Raw genomic sequence first — 21,702 nt, 5'->3', positions numbered from 1 at the left:
TTGCAAGATTTTTTCACAAGTAAACACACACGTGAGTACTATTAACGGAAAATCAAAGCTACGATTTAATATCAGGTTTATTCGAGGGTTTATTTGGCGTAACTATTGATTATATCCTGACCCCCAGCTGATAAAAACCTGGTAGCTTGGTAGACAACTGATTTTATCCTCCGTTTTAACCATTTCGATTGTTGAGACGCGTGTCGATCGTGTTCGGAGACATGGACCGACTGCTGTTGCTAGAGCCATCGAAGGAAGTACGATTTCAAGGTACACAGCGTGTATGTTAATACATAGTTTACGCTATATATCAAGCTATATAGACTATCTGCTTGTACTTTGAGCTCATGTTTGCTATGGTGACCTTTTCCTTATGTAAACTCTGTGTACAGTTTGACCTAACATCGTCATTCTGTGCATTAAGCATCTATATACACTCTATTGTAGCAAGTGTTACTTGTTTTACTACACTCTTTGCCACTTTATGGTAACACTATATATGCATAGTTAGTTGATATTAACCTTTTCCATAAGCCTGAGATATGGTGCATCAGTGTAGGTTTTACAACTATGCAGGCTGTACTAAAGTTATCTGATAGCAGTTTTGTGTATTCACAATCACATACACATTTCTGAAAATAAAAATATTACACACACACATGCACACCCATTTTCATATGCAAAGCAAGCTGAATGGGAGGCCACACTATTCACATTGTCATATATATCATATACAGGTCCTTATACAGAGATAGTCACTTCGTATATGAAGCTGACCAACCCCACAGACAAGCGTGTCGGTTACAAAGTGAAGACTAATGCTCCGAGACAGTACACTGTGGAACCTAACAATGGAATACTGGAACCAAACCAACTGCAGGTGTTGTCAAGTAAGTACCGTAATGTACACACACAACAAGCACAATGTACGCAATTCAATACACTAACAGAATCAGTTTTCCCATTTAAATTTCATACAGAGTGCATTCACCATATATATATATCTTTATTTTAATCCCTACTTACGACATATTGCAAACAAAAGAGTTGTTAAAAAAGGAGTTAGACTGGTTATAGGATAGTTCCATTGTGTTGACATTCCTGGCAGCATACTTTACTAAGGGTGAGGTTGGAAGTAATTAGCATGACTGTATAATATAGAAACAATGGTGGGTTGAGTATACCCAAACATTGTAGTTACTAGACCACTGTTTACTGATACTTGTATAATATGTAAACAAACCCAATGTATAAATGTATACAGGAGTGTCCACAATTTTATAGAGGGCTATTTGTTTGCAAGTGTGGTTTACCATGTCCGTGAAACTTTGTATGGAAACTATGGAAACAGTGGTTATGCATTTCCCTAGAAATCCACAAAAGGTAAACAGTTTTTAGATTGTGAAACTTACACAAAATTTCCCATGTTAATGTAACATGTAATGAAAGGGTTTAATTCCCATTATCCCATTGATAAAGCTTAACATTTCATTATGGTTTTCAAGAATGTCCACATATGAATAGGTAATGACATTTATATTTCATTACCTAGTAATGGATACCATACAACCTGTAAGTTGCAACATCATAGTTTCTAAATTACAAATTGAAAATATCCATTATAATTACTTCTATGGCACTGCAATTAAGAAATCTACATGAATATGTATCTGTAAAGAAGTGTAGGTGTTAATGGTCTATTGTTAACTCTACAATGCTTTGTTCTTGTCCACCAGATAATTAAACTGACATCTCCCATAAAACCACCCCTTGTATGGTCTCTGTGTAGTCACTGTAAGGTTTCCTCATGTAAACTGTGACCATAGAGTAAGACTTGATTGGATGAATATATATACCATGTTATTAGAGTAGCTTCTGTTGGTCCAGTGGTCATATCTATTGGATCATTGGTAGCATTGATGTGCTTTGAAGTGTAAACATGTCATTGTTAATATCATGTGTGGTTTATGTGTGGCTTATGAGCTTGGCCATGTGGTTACATATACCCTGTACATAGTGTATAACAGGCTATTATTGTCTGCATTCCATTTTAGGGTATGGTATATATGTGTGTGCGTGCATGCGTATGTGTGTGTGTTATAGTCCATGAGTATACTCCATCCTGCCATAAAGCAGCTAAGAAAATGTACCTGCGTACCTAGATACATAGTTCTTGAAATTGTTTTAAGAATTTTGCATGGCTATAGAGAATATCCATCTGGACCCATGTGAGTGTTAGAGTGTCATGTTAAATTTGTAATGGCTATAAATTATTTGAAGTTTGCACACTTGAGTGTTGATCAATATAGCTTACTTGTAAAGGAGCATTTCCTTTGTGTCAAATTGACAGTTGAGGCGGGGTACATTTCTGAAACATAATGAAAGACTTTTAACCAGCTGTACAAATATTAACCTTCTAGTACTAGCAGTGTAGTAGAAATTGTTCCATCCTGAATATTGTGTAAATTTATTAAATAGCAGACATGTATTATATTAACATTGTATTAGCAACTGTCAGCATAACTCACAATCCCTTCATGAGTACATAAACCTTGTGATTGACATGATCACAGGGGTTGCACATGCGTTAACTGGGGGCATACCTTACATATGTAGCTATATATCTACATACAACCAGACTCAGTTAGTGTATTGTTAAACACTTTCTGGTTTATTGTAGACAAATTTTTACATCTGCAAAAATTAAATATATTGCCATGCTATTTTCAACAACAATTTCCAGTGTCTTTAAGGAACACATGTATTCCTAGATTACTTAAATTCAAGAAGCAAAATTTCACAGATATTCAAGCATACTGTAAAATTTTTAGAACTGATGATGCATGATGTCCTTCTAAAATTTGTATATACGTAGATACATTAACTAATGTGTTTTGATGTCTTCCTTCTTTGTGCATTATATCACAGTAAGACTACAGCCGCTACGTGTCCCCAACACCAGTACAACTTACCACAAGTTCATGGTGCAGTCAATGGTGGTGCCAGATAGTGATGTTAAATCAGAAGATCTGGTGAGTATTATAATAACTAGTTATGATGTCATCATCATATCTATCCCCAGTGGAGGGGTACTCATAAAGCTGATGTGATTGACTACAAGTTCAACTGTATCTTGGAGGCTGAGCAGATTCAGAATGGGATTGAAACATCTCCAGAGGTATTGTTCTGTTTGTCTGTTCATTCCCAAGTTATTCATGAGCTCTCTGTTTTATGTATGTATGTACCACCACTAATAGGAGGGATATGTTGCCACTAGGGATACTTGGAAATGCTATTTACGTACCTAGTATTAAAAATCCAAACAAATTTTATGACTGATTTCCTTTCACATTGTAGAATTTAAATTTAAAAGGCACTACCTGTTTATGGTGAAAAGACACTATCACCTTACCATATTGTGTGAAGTTTTGAAAGTGAAGAATTTTGATAGTTTATTTAGCAATCATTCTAAATTTCACCATGCAAATTTTTTTTCAAATGCCAAGGAGTAAACCACCTTTGCACTATACTGTATGTAGATACCATCAAGGGCTTACGTGTGTGGAAATAAATACACAGAAATGTGTTTGTGGCTATATGATACCTGTTTTTCATTAGGGTTTGGGTCTGATCTAGGTATAAGTGGTGGCTAAACTAGAGGAAGTAGTCATTACTATTGATGGCACTCTTCTCTCCATCTTTCTTGCCCACCAACAAAGACATTACAGCATCCATGGTCTGGCACAACATCTCACATTTTGAAATTATAAAGTACTGCCTTAACAGGGTTTATTGTGCATTTTATGATTAGGCAGTATTTCACCCAAATAAGTTCAATGCACTTTTCAGTCACTTTCAACCTCCTCTGTCACTAAACAATACTACTTAAAGGTGGTCCATTACTTATATACTTCTTGATGAAGTACTTAAGGACATTTGAATCACCAAGGTAATAATTTCAACTTAGTAGACATGTGGTTAAGGTCACAGTGACCTTTTGTTTGTACATACTACTCACTTGTAGAGATACTATTTAAGATGGTGGAAACCCTAATCTTGATTATTAATTGCAGTAGTACATATCAACCAGAAGGCAGTCTCTCTTTTTTGTAATACAGTGGAACCTGTCTATAATGGTCACCTTGGATATCTGGCCTTTATATACAGGTGGCTGTTATGGAGAAAACCTGCATAAGGTGGTCTGCAGCATTTTAGTGGCTATGACCGTTATAAATGAGTAATTATTATTAAGAGGCTCGCGCCAACCGCAATACAGTAATAATTTTACTAGTCTTTATACAGAAAGGGCAAGGTGAGCTTGCTATGAATGTTGGTTATAGCTATTGAATACGTTTAAGCAGTGAAGCCTGATAGTTTGTATAGCATTCATTGAAAGGCAGGAAGAAACGGTGCCGTGGTTTGTTTTTTTTGGTGTCAGACCATTGGCTCAGCAAGCCACCATAAAAGGAAGCAACCGCTATACGAAGGATAAAGTTATGCATACAGTGATTCATAGGCGAATTCTTGGTTGGCCGTTATACACGTTAGACAGGTGACCGCTTAATGCAGACCACAATACATACATTTGTATGGGAAAATATTTGGGACCTCATGACCATGGCCGTTATGCAAAGGTGGCCGCTTAATCCAGGTGACCGTAACACAGGTTCCACTGTATAATATTTGTCAATAATGACTCGTATACCACCATATCAAAGGAAAGAATGTCACCAGATATATTAGGATATATAGTAAAGTCAATGTGAAGTGTACTTTATATCAATCTGCTCACTTCAACTGCGTGGAAGTAAAAGGTGTGGTATAGAAAACTACAAGGCAATTCCCCGTTCATTGTTATGTGAAGCCATTGGCACGAAAATCAACATTGTGTTGAAAGCAAAAAGAAACAGGAAGGAAATCATATGCCCGTAATGTATGCACTGTATCTCCTGCGGGTTTGTGTCAAGCCATATATCAATAGATTGTGAACTCAAAGAAAGGTACAATCAGGAGCCCATATTGGTATAGTCTATTCAACTCCAATGCTTCAGTAGTCTACTACCAAGTATTCTAATAGTGTATGGATTATGGATTTTAGATCCCGTATATAGGTGTAGGATTGGGCGATATTGAAAAAAGTCACCGCGATATATCATAGATGTATTTATCATGATGTTTGATATTATCATGGTATTACATGCAAATTATGTAATATTAATAAGTACAAGTTTTTCTCTGTTTCGTATTGTATCCATCCCCAAAATAACCCTTACACTATAAAAATTACTTGTAACATGCAATTTGCTGCATTTGTAAAGACGGCGACATCTATGGTATTTCATTTTGTAAGCAATATAATCATGGTACATCATGAACTTGATAAATCACAATGTGTAAAAATAGCCTTGATACAGTTATCGTCTCATGTGTTTATCACACTAACGATATATCGTTGTGTTTATCACACTAACGATATATCGTTTAACCCTACACAGGTGCCTGCAAACCTTTTAGCCACCCCAACAAGCTGTTTGGCTTCACTGGCTTCACACCAGTAGTAAAATTTTTACAACATAGTGTATCACATAATATGTGGTGTAATTGGCTAGTAGCACTTCGGTGTTCCCTCCAAATGTTGCTGTGACTCCAATGCTCCATACAACATGCTCTCCAAATTAACAGTCTACCAATATAGGTAGACAGTACATAATAAACTTACCAAATATAATTCATCCCAATTAAACCATATACATGGTGTACTTTTTGTTAACGTAACTAAGGGATTTTCTAATATTTCCCAATATTATGAGGTGACATGTTTTGTTGTACATTCACATATACTGTACAGTGGGTTATGTATGCAAGGTTTGCTCTAAGTCGCAAAATTTTCTGCTGGCAGACTGAATTTCTTATATTTTTGAGTTAGCAGAGGTTTGCCTAAATCCTACGGTACTGCTCAAATGTAACATCATCTCGTGAAAGTGTAAGCGACTAAAAAACTTGCTAATTAAAGAGCATGGCACTTATTTTGCTTGTGAGTATCCAGTATCCATACTCGTGAGTGAAATACTCTTTTAATTAGCAAGTTTTTTTAATCGCTTGCGCTCTCGCAAGACGACATTGCATTTGTGTATGTATTCTCAAGTTTTAGTTAACTTTGCCATAGTATCCAAAGAGATGCACTCAGATTTCACAATCACAGAAATTTATGCTGGAGGCTATTTTAACAGCTCCGCAAAAATTTGGAATGACCTGCTGTATTAACTCATTATAGTAGTGACATATGACCTGATAGAATTTGACTGACCTTCTGCCCCAGATAGTATACTCTATTACAACTGACACTGTTTTGTGGAAATATAAAGCAAGTTGTAATAAACATGAGTGGGAGCAGATGCCTGGAATTACATTCCAAAAAATGCTTTGGTTTGGAGATTATATTACAGGGTCGTGTACAAAGGAATAATGCCAGTAAAGGCCACATGAACTTAATCATTAATTTTTCATCCTCCAATATTCAAAATAGCAATATGAGTGGATGAATATATTTCTTCTCAGACTCCATACTCTAGCTAGTTACCCACTTTTAAAGGTGCTCAGTGGCTGCTTTAGCCACTAGTGGTACAAAAAAGTCCTTGATGTGGTAGGAATAATGGTGATGTAGGCAGGAATGAGAAACTACACCTAATAGGCACAAGTTTTGTGTATTGGCTATCAGAGAAGTTGCAATAGAAGGCACATCCAGTGAGAAGGGTGACTGAAGATTGAGATATACTCTAATAGAACATTCACAAACACAGTTCTATATTAGAGCAGTTGAGATGCACATTAGAACACAATTGTAGCATCCTTCATGATCATTGTGTGATTCAAAAGTGGAAATGTTACAAGGACTGCTTACTCTGTTCCTATTCGCAAGTGTTATATGATTTTATATATGCCTGTGAAATTAGGATCCTCATTCAAATAAGGGCTCCTTATAACATAATTCTGGGGTTACTAGTTATTTGGACAGAAAGTATCAATTTTATATGTAGATGCAAAACTTGTATTGGATGATGTATACTTGTGGTTCTGTTGCTTGTAAGTGCTTAGTTGTATTCCAATAATTTCTGTGTAGCACATGCAAATGACTTCTCCTATCAGTAATCACTCACCAATAAACATCGCTACTTTACAGACAACAAAACTAAACGTAAGTGAAGTATGCTGTTTTTGCATACATGTTATTACTACATGTTCTCTTACAGAATGTTCAAGGAATTCCAAAGACTGTAAGTATCACTAATCATGTAATGCAGTGTAAAATATTCTTTTCCTTACAGAATGGTATATCGTCTATGGTAGACAAGTTGAAAACGGTGGTAACAGAGATGAAAGAAATGATGAAAAAGTCAGATGAGAGACTCCTACAAATGAATAATGATTCCTCTAAAGAGACCAGAATGTTATCGGAAAAGTTAAAAGCTCGTGAAAGTGAGTCAGCTATGTTGACACAAGAAGTGACAACATTAAAGGAGAGACTGCAACAAGTGGAAGAAGAATCTAAACGACAAATTTCCCTGCTCACGGATAAGCTGCAAGCACAAGAAGCCCAGTTTGAACAATTCCGAACCACAACCGTTCAGCAGATGTCAGAAAAAATGGAAGAAATTCTTAAGCAAATCAGCAACAGTGAAACCCCAACTCCTTAAAACTGCAACATTATATTCACTTGTAAGTGCTAAGTAATTTTCACCCCCGAAACGTCGCGTATAACTTGTACAGCATATTTGTGTATGGTCTTCTTTTGAATATATGTAACAATGTACCCAGTAGCAGAGGGCTACTAGTAATGAAGTTACTTGGTACTATAGTTATGAACCACGTTATTACCTGACCATCCTATTTGTATATTAAAGAATATTGATATAACTGCATTAATAAAATGGGAGGGAGAGGATATGATATAACAGAGAAAAAGAGCTGCTTGTGTTATTACCTATGTATACTACTGCAGGTCTAATACATACATACGATACAATAATGATCTCTATAGTTAGAGAGATGTCTCGGTTGCTTCGGTTGCTTCAGTTTGATTAACCTTGTTAGTGCTACCATTAATATTCTTTTCACCAGGACTTTTCTTTGGATTGTCATTGTTGGAATTGTCATTGTACAATGGGTTGTTGAGATGAATTGTGTCTGGTGTAACTATTGTAGCTCCGTTGCTGTCTCGTTCTTCAATTTTACTGTCTGTTTTAATACCTCCCTTCTTGCTGAGCGGCTCCTGAGATTGGTTGTCTGAGCTTGAGCGGCTCTTACTAAAGTCAAACTCATTTTCTGCTTTTGGTGCATTAGGGTCTTCTTTACGGATGAAGTTGTACCACACCAGTACCAGTACCAGACAGCCAATGAGTAGTACAACAAATATGATACCAACTACAGCCCCAGCTATTGCTCCTGATGATACATCATCATCATCACCATCAGATACTGTAATGACATGAACCATAACATGACACATTGTACTATATAAAGAACAGCAGATCATGTGGGCATACAATTTGTTGCTACTACACTTACAAGTTGAAATAGCAATACCTGATCTACAGGTGTTATTTGCTAAACCACAAGCTAACACAAATACCTGTGAGACACTTTAATCACAAAGTTGTTTGGATATGATCAAACAAATTTAAGTACATACACCATATGCTCTAATAGAGCATACACAATTATTATCTGTTGACAAAATCTTGCTAGAAAATTCTTTGTAAAAAAAAAAATTAAAGGTCCACTGAAATGGTAAAACACACTTTGGCTATTATCAATCCTTGCTACTAGTGGGATAGGTTGGTGCATGTGATTTAGTTAGATTTTGTTTTGTTTAGTAGATATAACACATTTTAGTGTATTGTGGTTTGTCAATTACATTACATCATAATGCATCAGACAAAGAAACTTTAGTACGCATGAAGTACCATTGAAGCAACAGAAGTGTCCATGTACAGCTAAATTTGATTTAGTTTCACGTATCTAACGTAACAACTCAAAACATGGTAAGAACTTGCACTGCAACCAGTTACAAGCCAGTAAGTGAATTTACGCTGGTCTTGTGGTGAAGTACGCTCGAGAACGCCTGTTAAAGGGACTGTAAATCAACAGGCCAGCAGAGCGGTCAAAACACGTCTCAAGTTTATTTCTTAGATGTTTAGAATACACTGAAGGGTCCAATACAGCGGATGGAGGTAGAGAAACGAGAGGAAACAATTGCGATGGTGCCAATGGCAAGACATTCGGCTCTACTCAGGCAGAGAAGCAACTCAGGAAAGTGTAATATAGATACCATTGTTTGTTTCATGGTACTGCTAACCCAGCTTTGTAAACAAATCGAACTAATCTCACTTCAGTGAAGCACAATGAAGCGAGAGCTTCCATAGTGCGAAGCACACAGGCCGAGCTGCTACAGGCAACTACCAAGCAACTACAGGACAACTCTGCTATTGTTTTCCAGCAGAACGTTCAAGTAATCTTAGAACACTACAGAGTTGAAAAGGGGAGCTTGGTATTGCCACCTGCACGTTAGACTTCCAGTTTTTATCTACCTTTCCCATTGCAAAGTGTGTAATAACAGTACTTCCCGTTTTTTGTCTTGTGTCACAGTGATGCAACTAGACTTTGTGGCTAAATATCTCAGTACAACATAATTGAATTATTAAATAGGTGTTTTTATGTATTGCATGATACAAACAACCTATTTATTCAATAAAATGGCAAGTGAATTTTCCATTTCAGTGGACCTTTAATGTGACCAAAACATATTCACAAGTGGGTTTATCCTAGTGCTTAAGTACCAGCCCAAACTTGTGAATGCTTTTAAGCACTTTAAACTTAGCAACAAGTAACTTGTAATGCACAACTATTTGTCACATACAATACTTACCTCCTCTACATGATGACCTCCGACATGTTGGTAACAATGCAGTTCTGTTGTCCTCACAACAATCCTCCAGTCTTGTGCATTGTGAGAAACACCACGCACACTCCCTCATTAAATTGCAATCACTATAGCAGAATTATAACAATCAGTAAAATGGATATGCACTACCATACAACTAGAGCTCTAAAGGTACTTCAACTAATTTGCATTTAAACTGCAGTGGGTGACGACTGCACAACATACAACTTACTTTTCATCATTAATCTCGTCACACTGTTGATTGTAACATAGAGGAAGGGAACGTTGATCAGATGTTTGAAATATGTAACGTGGTGGCTGTTCAGTGGGGCCACTAGGACACTGTCTCAAGTTACTCCTGTAGGTATACATAGTACAACACATAAAGTATTGTAATTGTATGTATTATTTTACTAAAATATGAAAACATACACATCATCAACACACAGGATATTGTGTTGTACAACACGGGATGACATGTCCCCATAAGGATTAATAGTCCGTATGTGACTGGCTGAGAATACTGTTTTGCAGTAAAATATGTGACCAGATTTTATAAAACCATTTCAAATTGCACATTACAACTAACACCACCAGTGGATAGCTACACTATTGTACTATATACTAGTTTTGACACTCAGTATTACTCAAACTACTCAAGGCTATGTTTTAACAGACGTCTTTTGTGGGTGGTGTGGAGAGTGCGAATGGCGGTTTCACGTCTTGTGAAGGGCCTGGATTGGCAAGAATCAGTACTGCTGGTAATGTTGGCCAAATGATTTTTCTGTTGATTTCCTGCATATCAGTCACTAAAAAACCAGCACAACCTTGTATCTCTACTTTGCTCATTCAATTGCTCAGATTTTAAATCTTATTTGGCAGGAAACTCTACAAGTACGTAGCTACAAGTGCTGGAAGTGGTCTTAAAGATGCATCTCTGGTGTAAATTTCATATGCGTGCTTGCTATCCTTAGCAAGTTATGCTGACTTGAATTCTTTAAACCATTTATCTTGAAACTTCTAATGTGCGATTGGAAATGTTTTCCCAAAATTCAGTCACATATATTGAAATTAAAAAAAAAATGTGCACCACATTAATTTTATGGATGTTTTAATTGCTTTGGTACGAAACAGGGCTTAAATCAATAAAACTTACAAGTATAAGAAAAAATTAGGAATTTTATATTAGAGTAGGGACAGTGTATAGTGCTTGCAATAAAATGTACTGAAACAAGCTGGATCGGAGTAGTAGTAAGTAATGTCCAAATACTGTAAAACAATAAGAAGTGAATATCCCTACTGTGCATTGTTTTACAGTATTTGGACATTACGTACTACTCCGATCCAGCTTGTTTCAGTACATTTTATTACAGCGCTATACACTGTCCCTAATCTAATATAAAATTCCTAATTTTTTCTTATACTTGTTTGTGAAAGTTTTTTTGCAAGCTCATGACTAAATAGCCTGCTTTTCATATTATAGAGTTAATCACAGCACTTTAAACTAGATTATGACTCATACAATAACAACTGATCAGTGGGCGTGGCTCTACATAAGCCTGCAGACAATAATGGACATGGATTCATGCATACTTACAGACTGATGAATGGGCATAGCTACCATAATTATGTCTACAGATGTAATTTACGTAAGTGGGCGTGGCTCACGAAATAAGCAGGGCTACACTATGATGTTTTACTATACATTCACATCGTTACACTAATTAATTTAGCACGTGTGGTCAGACCCGTTACTAAACTATATTTATTGACTTACACGTTGCTCTATAGTTCACTGCAAGTTGCTCTCACTGATCGATATCAACAGCGAGTCACCTACGAGTGTGTTCAAATAGTTTGGTGCAATACACACCGGTAGATGGAAGCCATACTGTAGTCTATTAACACTCAGTGGTAGAACCTTGACTGATGGCCATGGTAAAGAAGCAGAGGAGGTTGGACACGATATAAGCGCTACTAAAAACTATTACCATTAATTGCATATTTCCAATACCAAGATGAAGATTAAGTGATAAAGAAGGTATTAGCAACAGACACACCTGGTTTTTTGTGATGTACAACAGAATTCTTATTGAAATACTAGTGCTCAAGTTTCCCGTTCTCTAATCAATTCTCTGTGAGGCCAGGCTGGTGGTATCCGTTTTTTTTTTTAAAGTTTACTTGGAGGCGATTTCAGCATCCATATTATTTTCTTCAATGTTTATTCTGCTCAACTACAAACATGTAAAGTGTCCTGATAGTTCTACCCATCATTCTATCCGTAGATAACTGACGAAACTTGCAACAAACGTGATCCCTGAAGATTTCAACAGTGATTTACGGACTTGGAGTAGTGGGGTTGAATGGGGTAGATTGCCCTAAAATACTAAACTTGGGGTGCACTTTTGAATGGTGCTTGTTAAAACTAGGCTGAAGGCTTGGTTATACTTTCAATACAAATATATACGCTCACGTGTGCCGTGTCCAGCCTCCTCTGGTAAAGAAGGATAAAAGGTAAGACAATAGCACAAGCATTGTATGTTTATCAATATACCAAAGGTTTTTTCTTTAGCAAACTAGAAACGTTTCTGCAAAAGAATTAGGGCTGTGGCTGTAGCCAGGTTTCCGCTACGCTTGACTGAAGGTATCAGGCAGGCAGGCAGGCAGGCAGTAGAAAATTCCGTTTAATAATATTTTTTAATTCTGTAGCAACTTGATAGAAAAGTTACAGGTTGATCTGAAGACACTTTGGGGCTTGGTCTTACCCAACCAATACTGTCATGTTGAAAAATCGCGGCAGATTTTTGGGTTATATTATATCACTGGCCACGCCCACACCTTCGACGTCCCTACTATATAATACTATCGTACTGTATGATATCCCACTGGATCCACCTGTTTATGGAGAGTAAGAATATTTAACATTCACAAAGAAGAGGGCATGTGCGTTACGGGTAATTATTTACGATGTGGCAGAAATGAAGTTCGCAATCATCATTTCCTTGTTGAAATGTGGTACAATATAGGAAAAGCACTACATTTTGATGGATTTGCCTGTTATTGTGAACAGATTGAGTCCAGTCCCATCCTCATAGCCACAAGTTATGATTGATTAATTAAGCACCTGAATTTATTACTCTTGCTGATCTAGCATAATAATCCGAAGACCGGCATTCAACACAAAAGCCTAAAACTTTGGCAGTCTACCCCTTCATTACTATAGATAACAGAGAAGTTAATATTCAAGGAATGTGCAAAAATTGCGGTTTTGTTCAGCCCGTCAATATCCCAAATGTGCACAATCTATTTTAGTTATTCACTTCTTACAGTAAGTTCTACCAGATCAAATGAGGTTGGCCACATCAATAAACATCTTGTGATTTCAAAAATGAAAAACCGTACTACCTATTTACCCAACAACTCAGAATCAATACCAAGGAATCTAATGTGTGAGTTACATGTAGTAGATTGATATCATGTTACCAGAACTTTACAAACCTTCTACTATCAAAGTTCGCTTTCTTCACTTTTACATGTTTTCATAAAAAACAAACATGAACTTTTAGGTATGATTTGGGAAATACAGCTCTTATAGCTACCCAAAGTGTTATATTATTCTTGTTGACATAGAAAAGGTCTGCATGAAGACAAGCCTGAAAGCCTGGCTGCATGTACGTTAAGGGTTCACACATATATGTATACGTACAAAACAGTTTTCAACTGCCAAAAAGGGTACAACCGTTTGCAGACTACTTTTAATATCAGAGTGGGTATTAAAGAAATGGCTGCAATAGTAATAATGACCAAACTATTTTATGACATTAGCAGAACATTATTGAAAGTTTGTATAAGGACTTTAACATCATTGCAGCCATCATCATAATTTTTATGGCAACAATGGCATGTTTGGAAAGAGGTACCCTTTTCTTGGACTGTTTTGCATTATATCACATCTTACACAGCTCTATCTGGAAATAGTTGACAGGAACATGGACATTCACACTGTGTAGATGATATCCGGTTATTAGGACAAGAGGTACAGTCCAAGAGCTACAAAAGACATCAAACATTAATTATGAACTTTGTGATACTAGTACGTACACACATACACGCATGCATGCACGTACGCACACACACACACACATTTCACATACACACTTACTGGTGAAGGACGACACAAGCAGAAGAATGGATCACACCTAGGTCCATGTGTAATGGCGAAGTACACATTGGTGCCTGGTACTAGAGTAAATTGGTAGTTAAGACAACTTGTCAACTGTTCCAGCACAGCAGTGAATGTCACACTAAACTGCAAACACAAAGAACAACAGCTGTATAACTAACTACACATACTTAATACGGTATCCTAAAATTATGTCAGTAGTAGTTCATTAGATTACATAGTTACCTAGCAATGTGAATAGTGCTTATCGACATAAGGTTTAAAGCTCCTGTTATCGAATAGATCATGTGTGTAAGTGGAACAATCCACAAGCACACAAAGCTTATGTCAAAGTAAAGAGCATAAGTTTCAAGTACATTTATAATGCAGGCATATAATTCAGCTAACAAGATAAGACTGCTCTATTGGAGTATATTTACATCTACATGTTACCATACCAAGTTACTTACCATTGTAAAACTTCTTTCTGTTACATTGACTGTTTTAGTGTAGTCATTACATCTGTTCTTTTTTACCAACAATGGTTCCAATATTAAGTCATTATAAAATCGCCGGTGCTACAAACAGTCACCACAAATCACAACAACTGGTACCGGATAATACTTACATAGAATCCAATATGAACAGGTTCTCTGGGAATCTCCGATAGAAATCTTGGATGGTATATTAATATACCAGCAGAGTCCATCAGAAAACAACTACGAACAATCACATAATTATTTATTGATTGATATGTAGAAAATATACTTGTAATCTCTTTCAGCACACAATGGTTCCATGGTATTGATGAATGTATGAAGTGAAGCCAATGACAGATCACCAGCGATCACTGCCAAAGGTGGTCCCCCAACACGGTTAGCAATGTTTCTGTAGAACAATAGAGACAATATACAGCAACAAATGGTACAAGATACTACTAACCCATCCGAGGTAGGCCGGTAAATGGCCTTACTGACTGAATATATCAATCCACTGCCACGAATATCAGGAGTGGCTGGTGATAATGTTATAAGACCAGGATGAGCTAGTGCTCTGTTATACCTGTAGATCAGTGTATATTGTACATACCACTGTACATGTACACCATGTCACATCTACACACGCACACACACACACGCACGCACACACACACACACACACACACACACACACACACACACACACACACACACACACACTCACACACACGCACACATGCACTACACACAGAGAGATACACACAAACACATGTTACAAAAAAAAAAGAAGCAAAGCCTTCATTACCACTAGCATAGCCTTCCCAGTGAACCATCACTGGGAAACCTATGCACTACTCAGGTGCTGTGAGTCAGTGCAGGCAGATCCTCTTGGGACAGGACTAGTAACTTGTGGGCACCCAAAAACTTTTACCCACTAAGTGAAACACAAAGAGCTGGCACTTGCACATACAAACACATATACACACAAACATCATACCATGGTAAATGTTCAAGCCTGAGATTTTGATCAGACTTCACAGCAGGATGATGAAGCAGTAAACCAGAAGGGAAGGCAACATATCTCCATGACACCGCCTCATTGATATCATTATTATTGCTCAACCAAACTGAGTTTAGCAGCACTGATGCCCTTGCTGCTTCTGTCGCAACACCCATCTGTGAAATAAGTAAAAAACAACACCAGCTGATTAGTGAAAGATGCTACCAACAACATCAAAAGGGTCATTGTTAAAAAAGTATACTATTTAACAGCAGTCTAGCAAACATCATACAACTGTAATACAAGGAAAAACTGTGCATACAGGGAATATGGAACATCATAAGTCCAGGACTCAATGCACTACTGTAGTACACACAATACAACCTATTAAACTAAACAATTTAATTACCTGCACCCATTGTGGCCTACTCCCACCTCCAAGATACAAATTCACACTAGCAGTGACATCAGAATCATCATTAGGTGGAACACTTGGATTAGTCAGGTAAGCAGACAACGCATCTACAAACCAAACACTAAATACACCACTACATACACACAGCGTACATACCACGTGAGGCAAATTGGCAATAGTAGGAACATGCCTCATGGTTAGTAGCACCAGTCGCAAAACTACAGTGATAAAATGGCTCCCTGCTAGTATCTGTCCCTAAGATATCTACAAAAGGTTCACCATGACAACACTGTAGTTATATTGGTATGATATTACTTTCAGGATTGGTAGCAACAATGTATGATACATTACGATCTTCTTCAGCCAGTATCACACAAACAGACAGATTACCCTGCAAAACAAAAGACCAGTACATTTTTACTGTTACATTTGCTACATCGCTATGGTATGCCATGGGTATTAAATACTCAAGACTGCTAAAGCACACAAACGAAAAAGTTTAAATTACAAAATACATCATGTAGACTGGCCATGGAGAAGGAGACTGAGTACAAGCAGCTGGTAGAAGTAAACAATACAATGACGATAGAATCATAAGAAAGGAAAGACAGCATTTTGAGATTCTGTAATACCGAGGATTAAATATCAGACTATTTATGATAAGACATTTCTTGCTATGACATCTCTACATGACAAGACATCTTGGCTCTGACTAGTGTGCACATAAGGATCATTGATATTCAACACATTTAATCAATCCTATACACAAATAGGCTATAGTAGAACTAACCGTCTCATCTCTTATAATAGGTCGGTATATGTATGTAGACTGAAGGACTCTTTGATTATATCCATGAGCTACAGTAGGACCCAGTGATAATAGGTGCGTCTTTGATCCACTATCTGCTCCAGAATCCAACCTGAAGTGACACCATCATACAATAAAAACGCAATAATGAGTGGTACAAACTTCTGTATTGATTACCTACACACATTATAATGGAATACCTGGTCATGGCCATACGGACACTATTAAACACTACATCTTGTTCAAGTTGACGAATTGTCAGTCTATCATCAATAGGTTGGTGTGGATGGTAGAATATATCTTCTGAAATTCAAAATAAGGCAAAGCAGTAATAACTTTACCATATTCATATGGTACAGACTCAAATTATTAGTGGTCAGCTTGTACTTTGTTTACTAGCAAGGGTTGTGATAACAACAGCCAAAGAATCTATTTTTCCATTATGTTCATTGGTAAAATGTAAACTTCTAAAGTTTTGTACCCAACATCATTATAGGTGACATTGGTATTAGCCATATAGTGTATGTATGCTCAGCCATTTATACAATTATCACCAAAAATAAAACAAAACTATTCACATAACATCTGCAGCTACACGACCATGCCCAAATGCAGACTAGGGTACAAGAATGATATAAATGAGCAGTCAACCATGATAAGAAAAGTGGCTCAGTAGCTACACAATATGTTGTATATTACCAATCCAGCTATAGCATTCCAGGCTAACATTCATTGGTACATGCACAAACTATATTATAAGGTAGGTTCAACACTGGTTTGCTCTGGGAAAAAGTTGCACTGCAACGCATTTTTCCTCTATGCAGTTTTCTCTCTTCTTCACTACACTACAAGTGAACAACTCCAACAAGTGGGGTCACTGTGAAAGTGCAGACACCATGTGAAAAACATGCTAACAGGGTAGTCATGTATCATCAAGTGAGATCATTTGCCCATGTTTGCCTCGTGCTTTATTAGCATCTCGGCCGCGCGCCTCGCACTTTATTTTTCATATAGCACTCGCGGCTATGTTTTAAATGATTTATGGAACTTTCTAGTCATGTAGCTTCACCATACACTAGGACTCGTAACTAACACGCATTGCATGAACTATTAGCAGCCTGAACGCACACGAACTAGTTTAACAAAGTAACTCACACGTATTTCACCATAGTTTGGCATGGTAGACGTTCATCGCACATTTTGGCAGGTTTTGCTCGCAACCCACAATCAATTCTATTGTGAGTCACAGTGAAATCATTCCGTGATATCTCCAGGGCTTGTCTGTTTACATCAACAAACGTAACAGCAACATTACCTTCTCCCACCCATCATCGAAGCATTTAGGTATGTCTATAAAAGCAATCCAGTGGTAAAACTCGTATTGGCTAGGGTGATTGATCACTCAGCGTGGCGAGTCTATCAGCCTTCACCGGCGTGGGTGATTAGTCGTACTGACGCGAGCACCGCAGGCTATTAGCCTGCACTAATGCACGTAGGCAACTGTGCTTTATTGCCCACAAAGAGTGCTTTATTGAACGAATAAAGCACTTTTTGTGGTCATGAAGCACTGTTGGCCGGCTGAGAGTGTACTTTATGAAATTTAGAGTACACTTTTTCCTTTGATCTCGCCCATGCAAAGTTTTATAATATAGGAAAACCTTTTCATCACATTCACAAGATATACAGATACTGCAGGATTGTTTCTTGGTAAAATCAAGCAGGGGCAACTGAAAAAAAGGTGTGCAAGGGAATCTGAGATGCATTATACATTTATAATTTGTATGGTTAAAAAAAGTCTTAGTGTTCAATTCAAGACCACAAGATGTATGAAGTAGTACTAGTTTGTGTAGCTTCCCTAACAAAACAGTCAGGTTTTAACAAATATATTCACCTTGAGTGTTTATGGCAAACCAGTAAGATGATGGCCGATCCTCTAGTTTTTCATTGAGATATTTGAATAATTCAACCATGAAGATGGTAGCTCTTGCAACCACAACACTGCCATCTTTGCTACTAGCTCTGGAAATGACTAGAGCATCTACAGTGAAACAAATTGCTATTAGTAGCTAGTCTGACACACACACTGTGTATGCACGTAAGTGGCATGTTTGTGTGGTAGTGCATTCACATCACTATGTACAGTGTTTCTGTACATGTATGTGTAAAACAAGCCTTAAACACTAAGCTAAAGCCCTCTCCTAATTACATTACATAATTTTGAGGCAACTAAAAATTACTTAAGTAATCATTTTCAAACAGATTAGATAAAACGAGATTATGGTATACTGGTTAAGCCCAGCTATCGTGTTATCAAATAGCCAACAATGTCATTACATTAAGATACAGACCACAACCACCAGCAGATGGTGTACATTAATAATTCATTACCTTTTCCAGCAACCCTATCAGACTGCATGACTGCTCCAGATGTCAAAGTCACTGTATACCAGTTCCTATAAGGGAGGGATAATGTAATAAACTACTAGCACTAATTTAGTGGTTGTTTCCATAGTACATGTACCTAACAGCCTTATCACTATTGACCCTGAAATCATCACCAACAGGCCATCTTTTCCAGCCAGTATAAGCTAATGGAGCAGTAATACTTTAATGTATAAGGATTCCCAGTGGTGAATTAATCAGTTGATTTTGCTTACTAAGCTGTGACTTCAGTAGGCTGGTGATAGACTGATTAGTTGAATAAAAACTTTTTCACAGCCTTCCAATAAGCTACACAATAAACCACATGTACCACACCATAAGGTAACTCTATATACTAAAACAACATGAGATCCCATAACATGTCTTATAGAGGTGGAAGTGTAATCAGTTGAAATTAAGTTAAAGAAAACTGGCTACAATGACTGCAGTGCAGATACATAAGTGTATGGCTGTGTCCTTTTGTCAACAAGTTAGGTACTTACTCTGTGGTGGGGTTCCTTGTTACACAATTTCCTACAGCACCTATGTTGATTGCTGGAATTTCTATTAGTGCACCAGATTGATGGGCGAACTCAAATCTCACTTGAACCCCAAATTGAGCTAACAAATTAGTAACATTTTTCGTAAGAACACCACCAACATTTGTCAGGTAGGTCTTAACACTGTCTGATTGACTCTGACACTGGTGGCAACATTTGCTACAAAAAAAAAGAGAAAAGGATGGACCAAGTTTAACAAACAATCTTAGTGTACTTTACAATACAATTATCATCCATCACTAAGTCTATTAACTCTAACAAATTGACATACACCAATGGATATTTTTAAAAAACACAGGGTACACTGCACAGCAAATATACTGTGTAGTCTCATTCAATGATCAAACAACTCTTACAGAAGTATGAATATGCTTATATACTTGAATCCACTAGTCACAGTTGTCTTTAAAAGTATTGTACAAACTGGTATCAACACAATTAAGTGCCTCGTCAGTTTTCTACTAGCAGTGTAAGTACAGTGCCAAGAGCTCATCTGCTATGACTGAAACTATGGAATGTGGACATTCCTTAACAGATTTTTGAAAACTCAATCAGACATAATAGTGACCAAATTGACAGCAAAAAATGTATAAACACTTGACACATCCTCGACACTTTGATACTGATCAGATGATGATCAATTTACAACAGCAATCCAACACCATTCACAAATTATACTATTTGGCTTTACTGGATGTATTTGGTATATACATGTAATCGATTAATGACATTGGCATTAGCAAGGAATTACACTTCACCCACTCTATACAGAGTTGTTTATCAATGACATTAATACTATATGGTTACCGACAATTTGTCGGCAACATCTAGCACCTACAAGTTTATGTAAAATTGTTTTCTCGAAGGTCTGAATCCAACATAAATACATACAAATATTGATAACATTTAACCATATAGCAGAATGTGTGGCCTTTATCTTATAACAATACAGTGTGTGTGTGTGTGTGTGTGTGTGTGTGTGTGTGTGTGTGTGTGTGTGTGTGTGTGTGTGTGTGTGTGGTGCAGTATACAACAAAGGAATTTACTCTATCTGAGCAAAGTTTGTGATATCACAGCACTCTTCAGAGAAATCTTCAGGGAACATTATGGAACTGTCCACTTCAGTGCTATCCTGACTGAACGCAATATCAAACACTTCAATAATGCTATCATGAAACTGCTGTGCATTGGCTTGGTTAATCTGTGGTATAACATATTAATGATTTTAATTGTGGCTAGCTAGCTGGTCAGGTCATGAATTAACTAATTATCTGTATGAACTTTTCTTACCCAACTCTCAACATCTCCATCTGTCGCAGTCTCATGACCACCGAAGATTGATGGTCCCTCAAATGCTTGCTATAAGATCAAAGGATGAAAGTATGATAAATATTTAACATGACAAAATGAGCACCCATTTAATTACTCATATCACATTAACAGAATCATACACGCAAACAGAACATCAATCAACACCTGTGCCGGGAGTGAAACGTGTTCACACAAAAACACGCTTCCATTATCCTCCACAAAACATGCAGCCACTAGTTACTGAATGTAAATATCAGCTCACACCAAACCACTTAACATTCGGTAGTTAAAGCTATCTAGCCTGGTGTATAACGAGTATGCACAGCTTACCACTAGCTGGTCAGCTCCAATTCCGCTCCTAATAATAGTAGAAAACTCCATAGATAAAGTCTGTGCTAACTGCGACATCGAAACATTAGCTATGCCTCTCTGAGCGATAGCTCGATGATCAGTACACAACAATAATAGCAAGCAAGATACAATCGCTTTCCATCTCATTTTGGCAGTTAAGCGATGCAACAGTTGTAAAGTGTATTCCAGTCTATCGAATAGCCACTACACGTTTTTAACCGATATCTCATCAAATTTATAAGCGCCTCCAAAATG

General features: G+C 37.2%; 2 protein-coding genes across 3 annotated transcripts; one reads left to right on the top strand and one right to left on the bottom strand.

Annotated features, from left to right (window-relative positions):
* The first annotated feature begins 24 nt into the window (after nt 1-24).
* LOC136255431 (vesicle-associated membrane protein-associated protein B-like) lies at nt 25-7,839 on the top strand. Of its 2 annotated transcripts, XM_066048194.1 has the most exons (8): nt 25-75; nt 128-270; nt 738-890; nt 2,929-3,032; nt 3,083-3,178; nt 7,121-7,195; nt 7,251-7,274; nt 7,326-7,839. In XM_066048194.1, the coding sequence occupies exons 2-8, from the start codon at nt 222-224 to the stop codon at nt 7,692-7,694; spliced, it is 870 nt and encodes a 289-aa protein (XP_065904266.1). In that variant the 5' UTR covers nt 25-75; nt 128-221; the 3' UTR covers nt 7,695-7,839. The 2 variants fall into 2 exon arrangements, with proteins under 2 accessions (XP_065904266.1, XP_065904265.1); XM_066048193.1 differs by having other exon boundaries at nt 31-270.
* Nucleotides 7,840-7,887: 48 nt separating this feature from the next.
* Nucleotides 7,888-21,690, bottom strand: LOC136255429 (VWFA and cache domain-containing protein 1-like). The gene is made up of 21 exons (XM_066048191.1): nt 21,427-21,690; nt 21,076-21,144; nt 20,832-20,986; nt 19,729-19,944; nt 19,193-19,257; nt 18,696-18,842; nt 17,005-17,107; nt 16,787-16,916; nt 16,312-16,387; nt 16,153-16,260; nt 15,991-16,103; nt 15,579-15,757; nt 15,045-15,164; nt 14,871-14,990; nt 14,731-14,821; nt 14,573-14,680; nt 14,103-14,249; nt 13,899-13,990; nt 10,173-10,298; nt 9,926-10,047; nt 7,888-8,475 (listed from the first exon to the last, which is right to left on the bottom strand). The coding sequence occupies exons 1-21, from the start codon at nt 21,592-21,594 to the stop codon at nt 8,039-8,041; spliced, it is 2,892 nt and encodes a 963-aa protein (XP_065904263.1). The 5' UTR covers nt 21,595-21,690; the 3' UTR covers nt 7,888-8,038.
* Between the last annotated feature and the right edge of the window lie 12 nt (nt 21,691-21,702).

The sequence above is a fragment of the Dysidea avara genome, chromosome 5, assembly GCF_963678975.1.
Source record: "Dysidea avara chromosome 5, odDysAvar1.4, whole genome shotgun sequence".
Lineage (NCBI taxonomy): Eukaryota > Metazoa > Porifera > Demospongiae > Dictyoceratida > Dysideidae > Dysidea > Dysidea avara.
This window is presented reverse-complemented; position numbering and strand designations above follow the sequence as displayed.

Coding starts and splice junctions, on each gene's coding strand:
- LOC136255431 (XM_066048194.1), top strand. CDS start 222: ATGGACCGACTGCTGTTGCTAGAGCCATCGAAGGAAGTACGATTTCAA. Junction 3,179..7,120: donor GGATTGAAACATCTCCAGAG/GTATTGTTCTGT, acceptor ATTTCTGTGTAG/CACATGCAAATGACTTCTCC. Junction 7,275..7,325: donor TTCAAGGAATTCCAAAGACT/GTAAGTATCACT, acceptor TTTTCCTTACAG/AATGGTATATCGTCTATGGT.
- LOC136255429 (XM_066048191.1), bottom strand. CDS start 21,594: ATGAGATGGAAAGCGATTGTATCTTGCTTGCTATTATTGTTGTGTACT. Junction 16,917..17,004: donor GTCCGTATGGCCATGACCAG/GTATTCCATTAT, acceptor GTGTCACTTCAG/GTTGGATTCTGGAGCAGATA. Junction 14,250..14,572: donor CAGAAAGAAGTTTTACAATG/GTAAGTAACTTG, acceptor TTGTGTTTGCAG/TTTAGTGTGACATTCACTGC.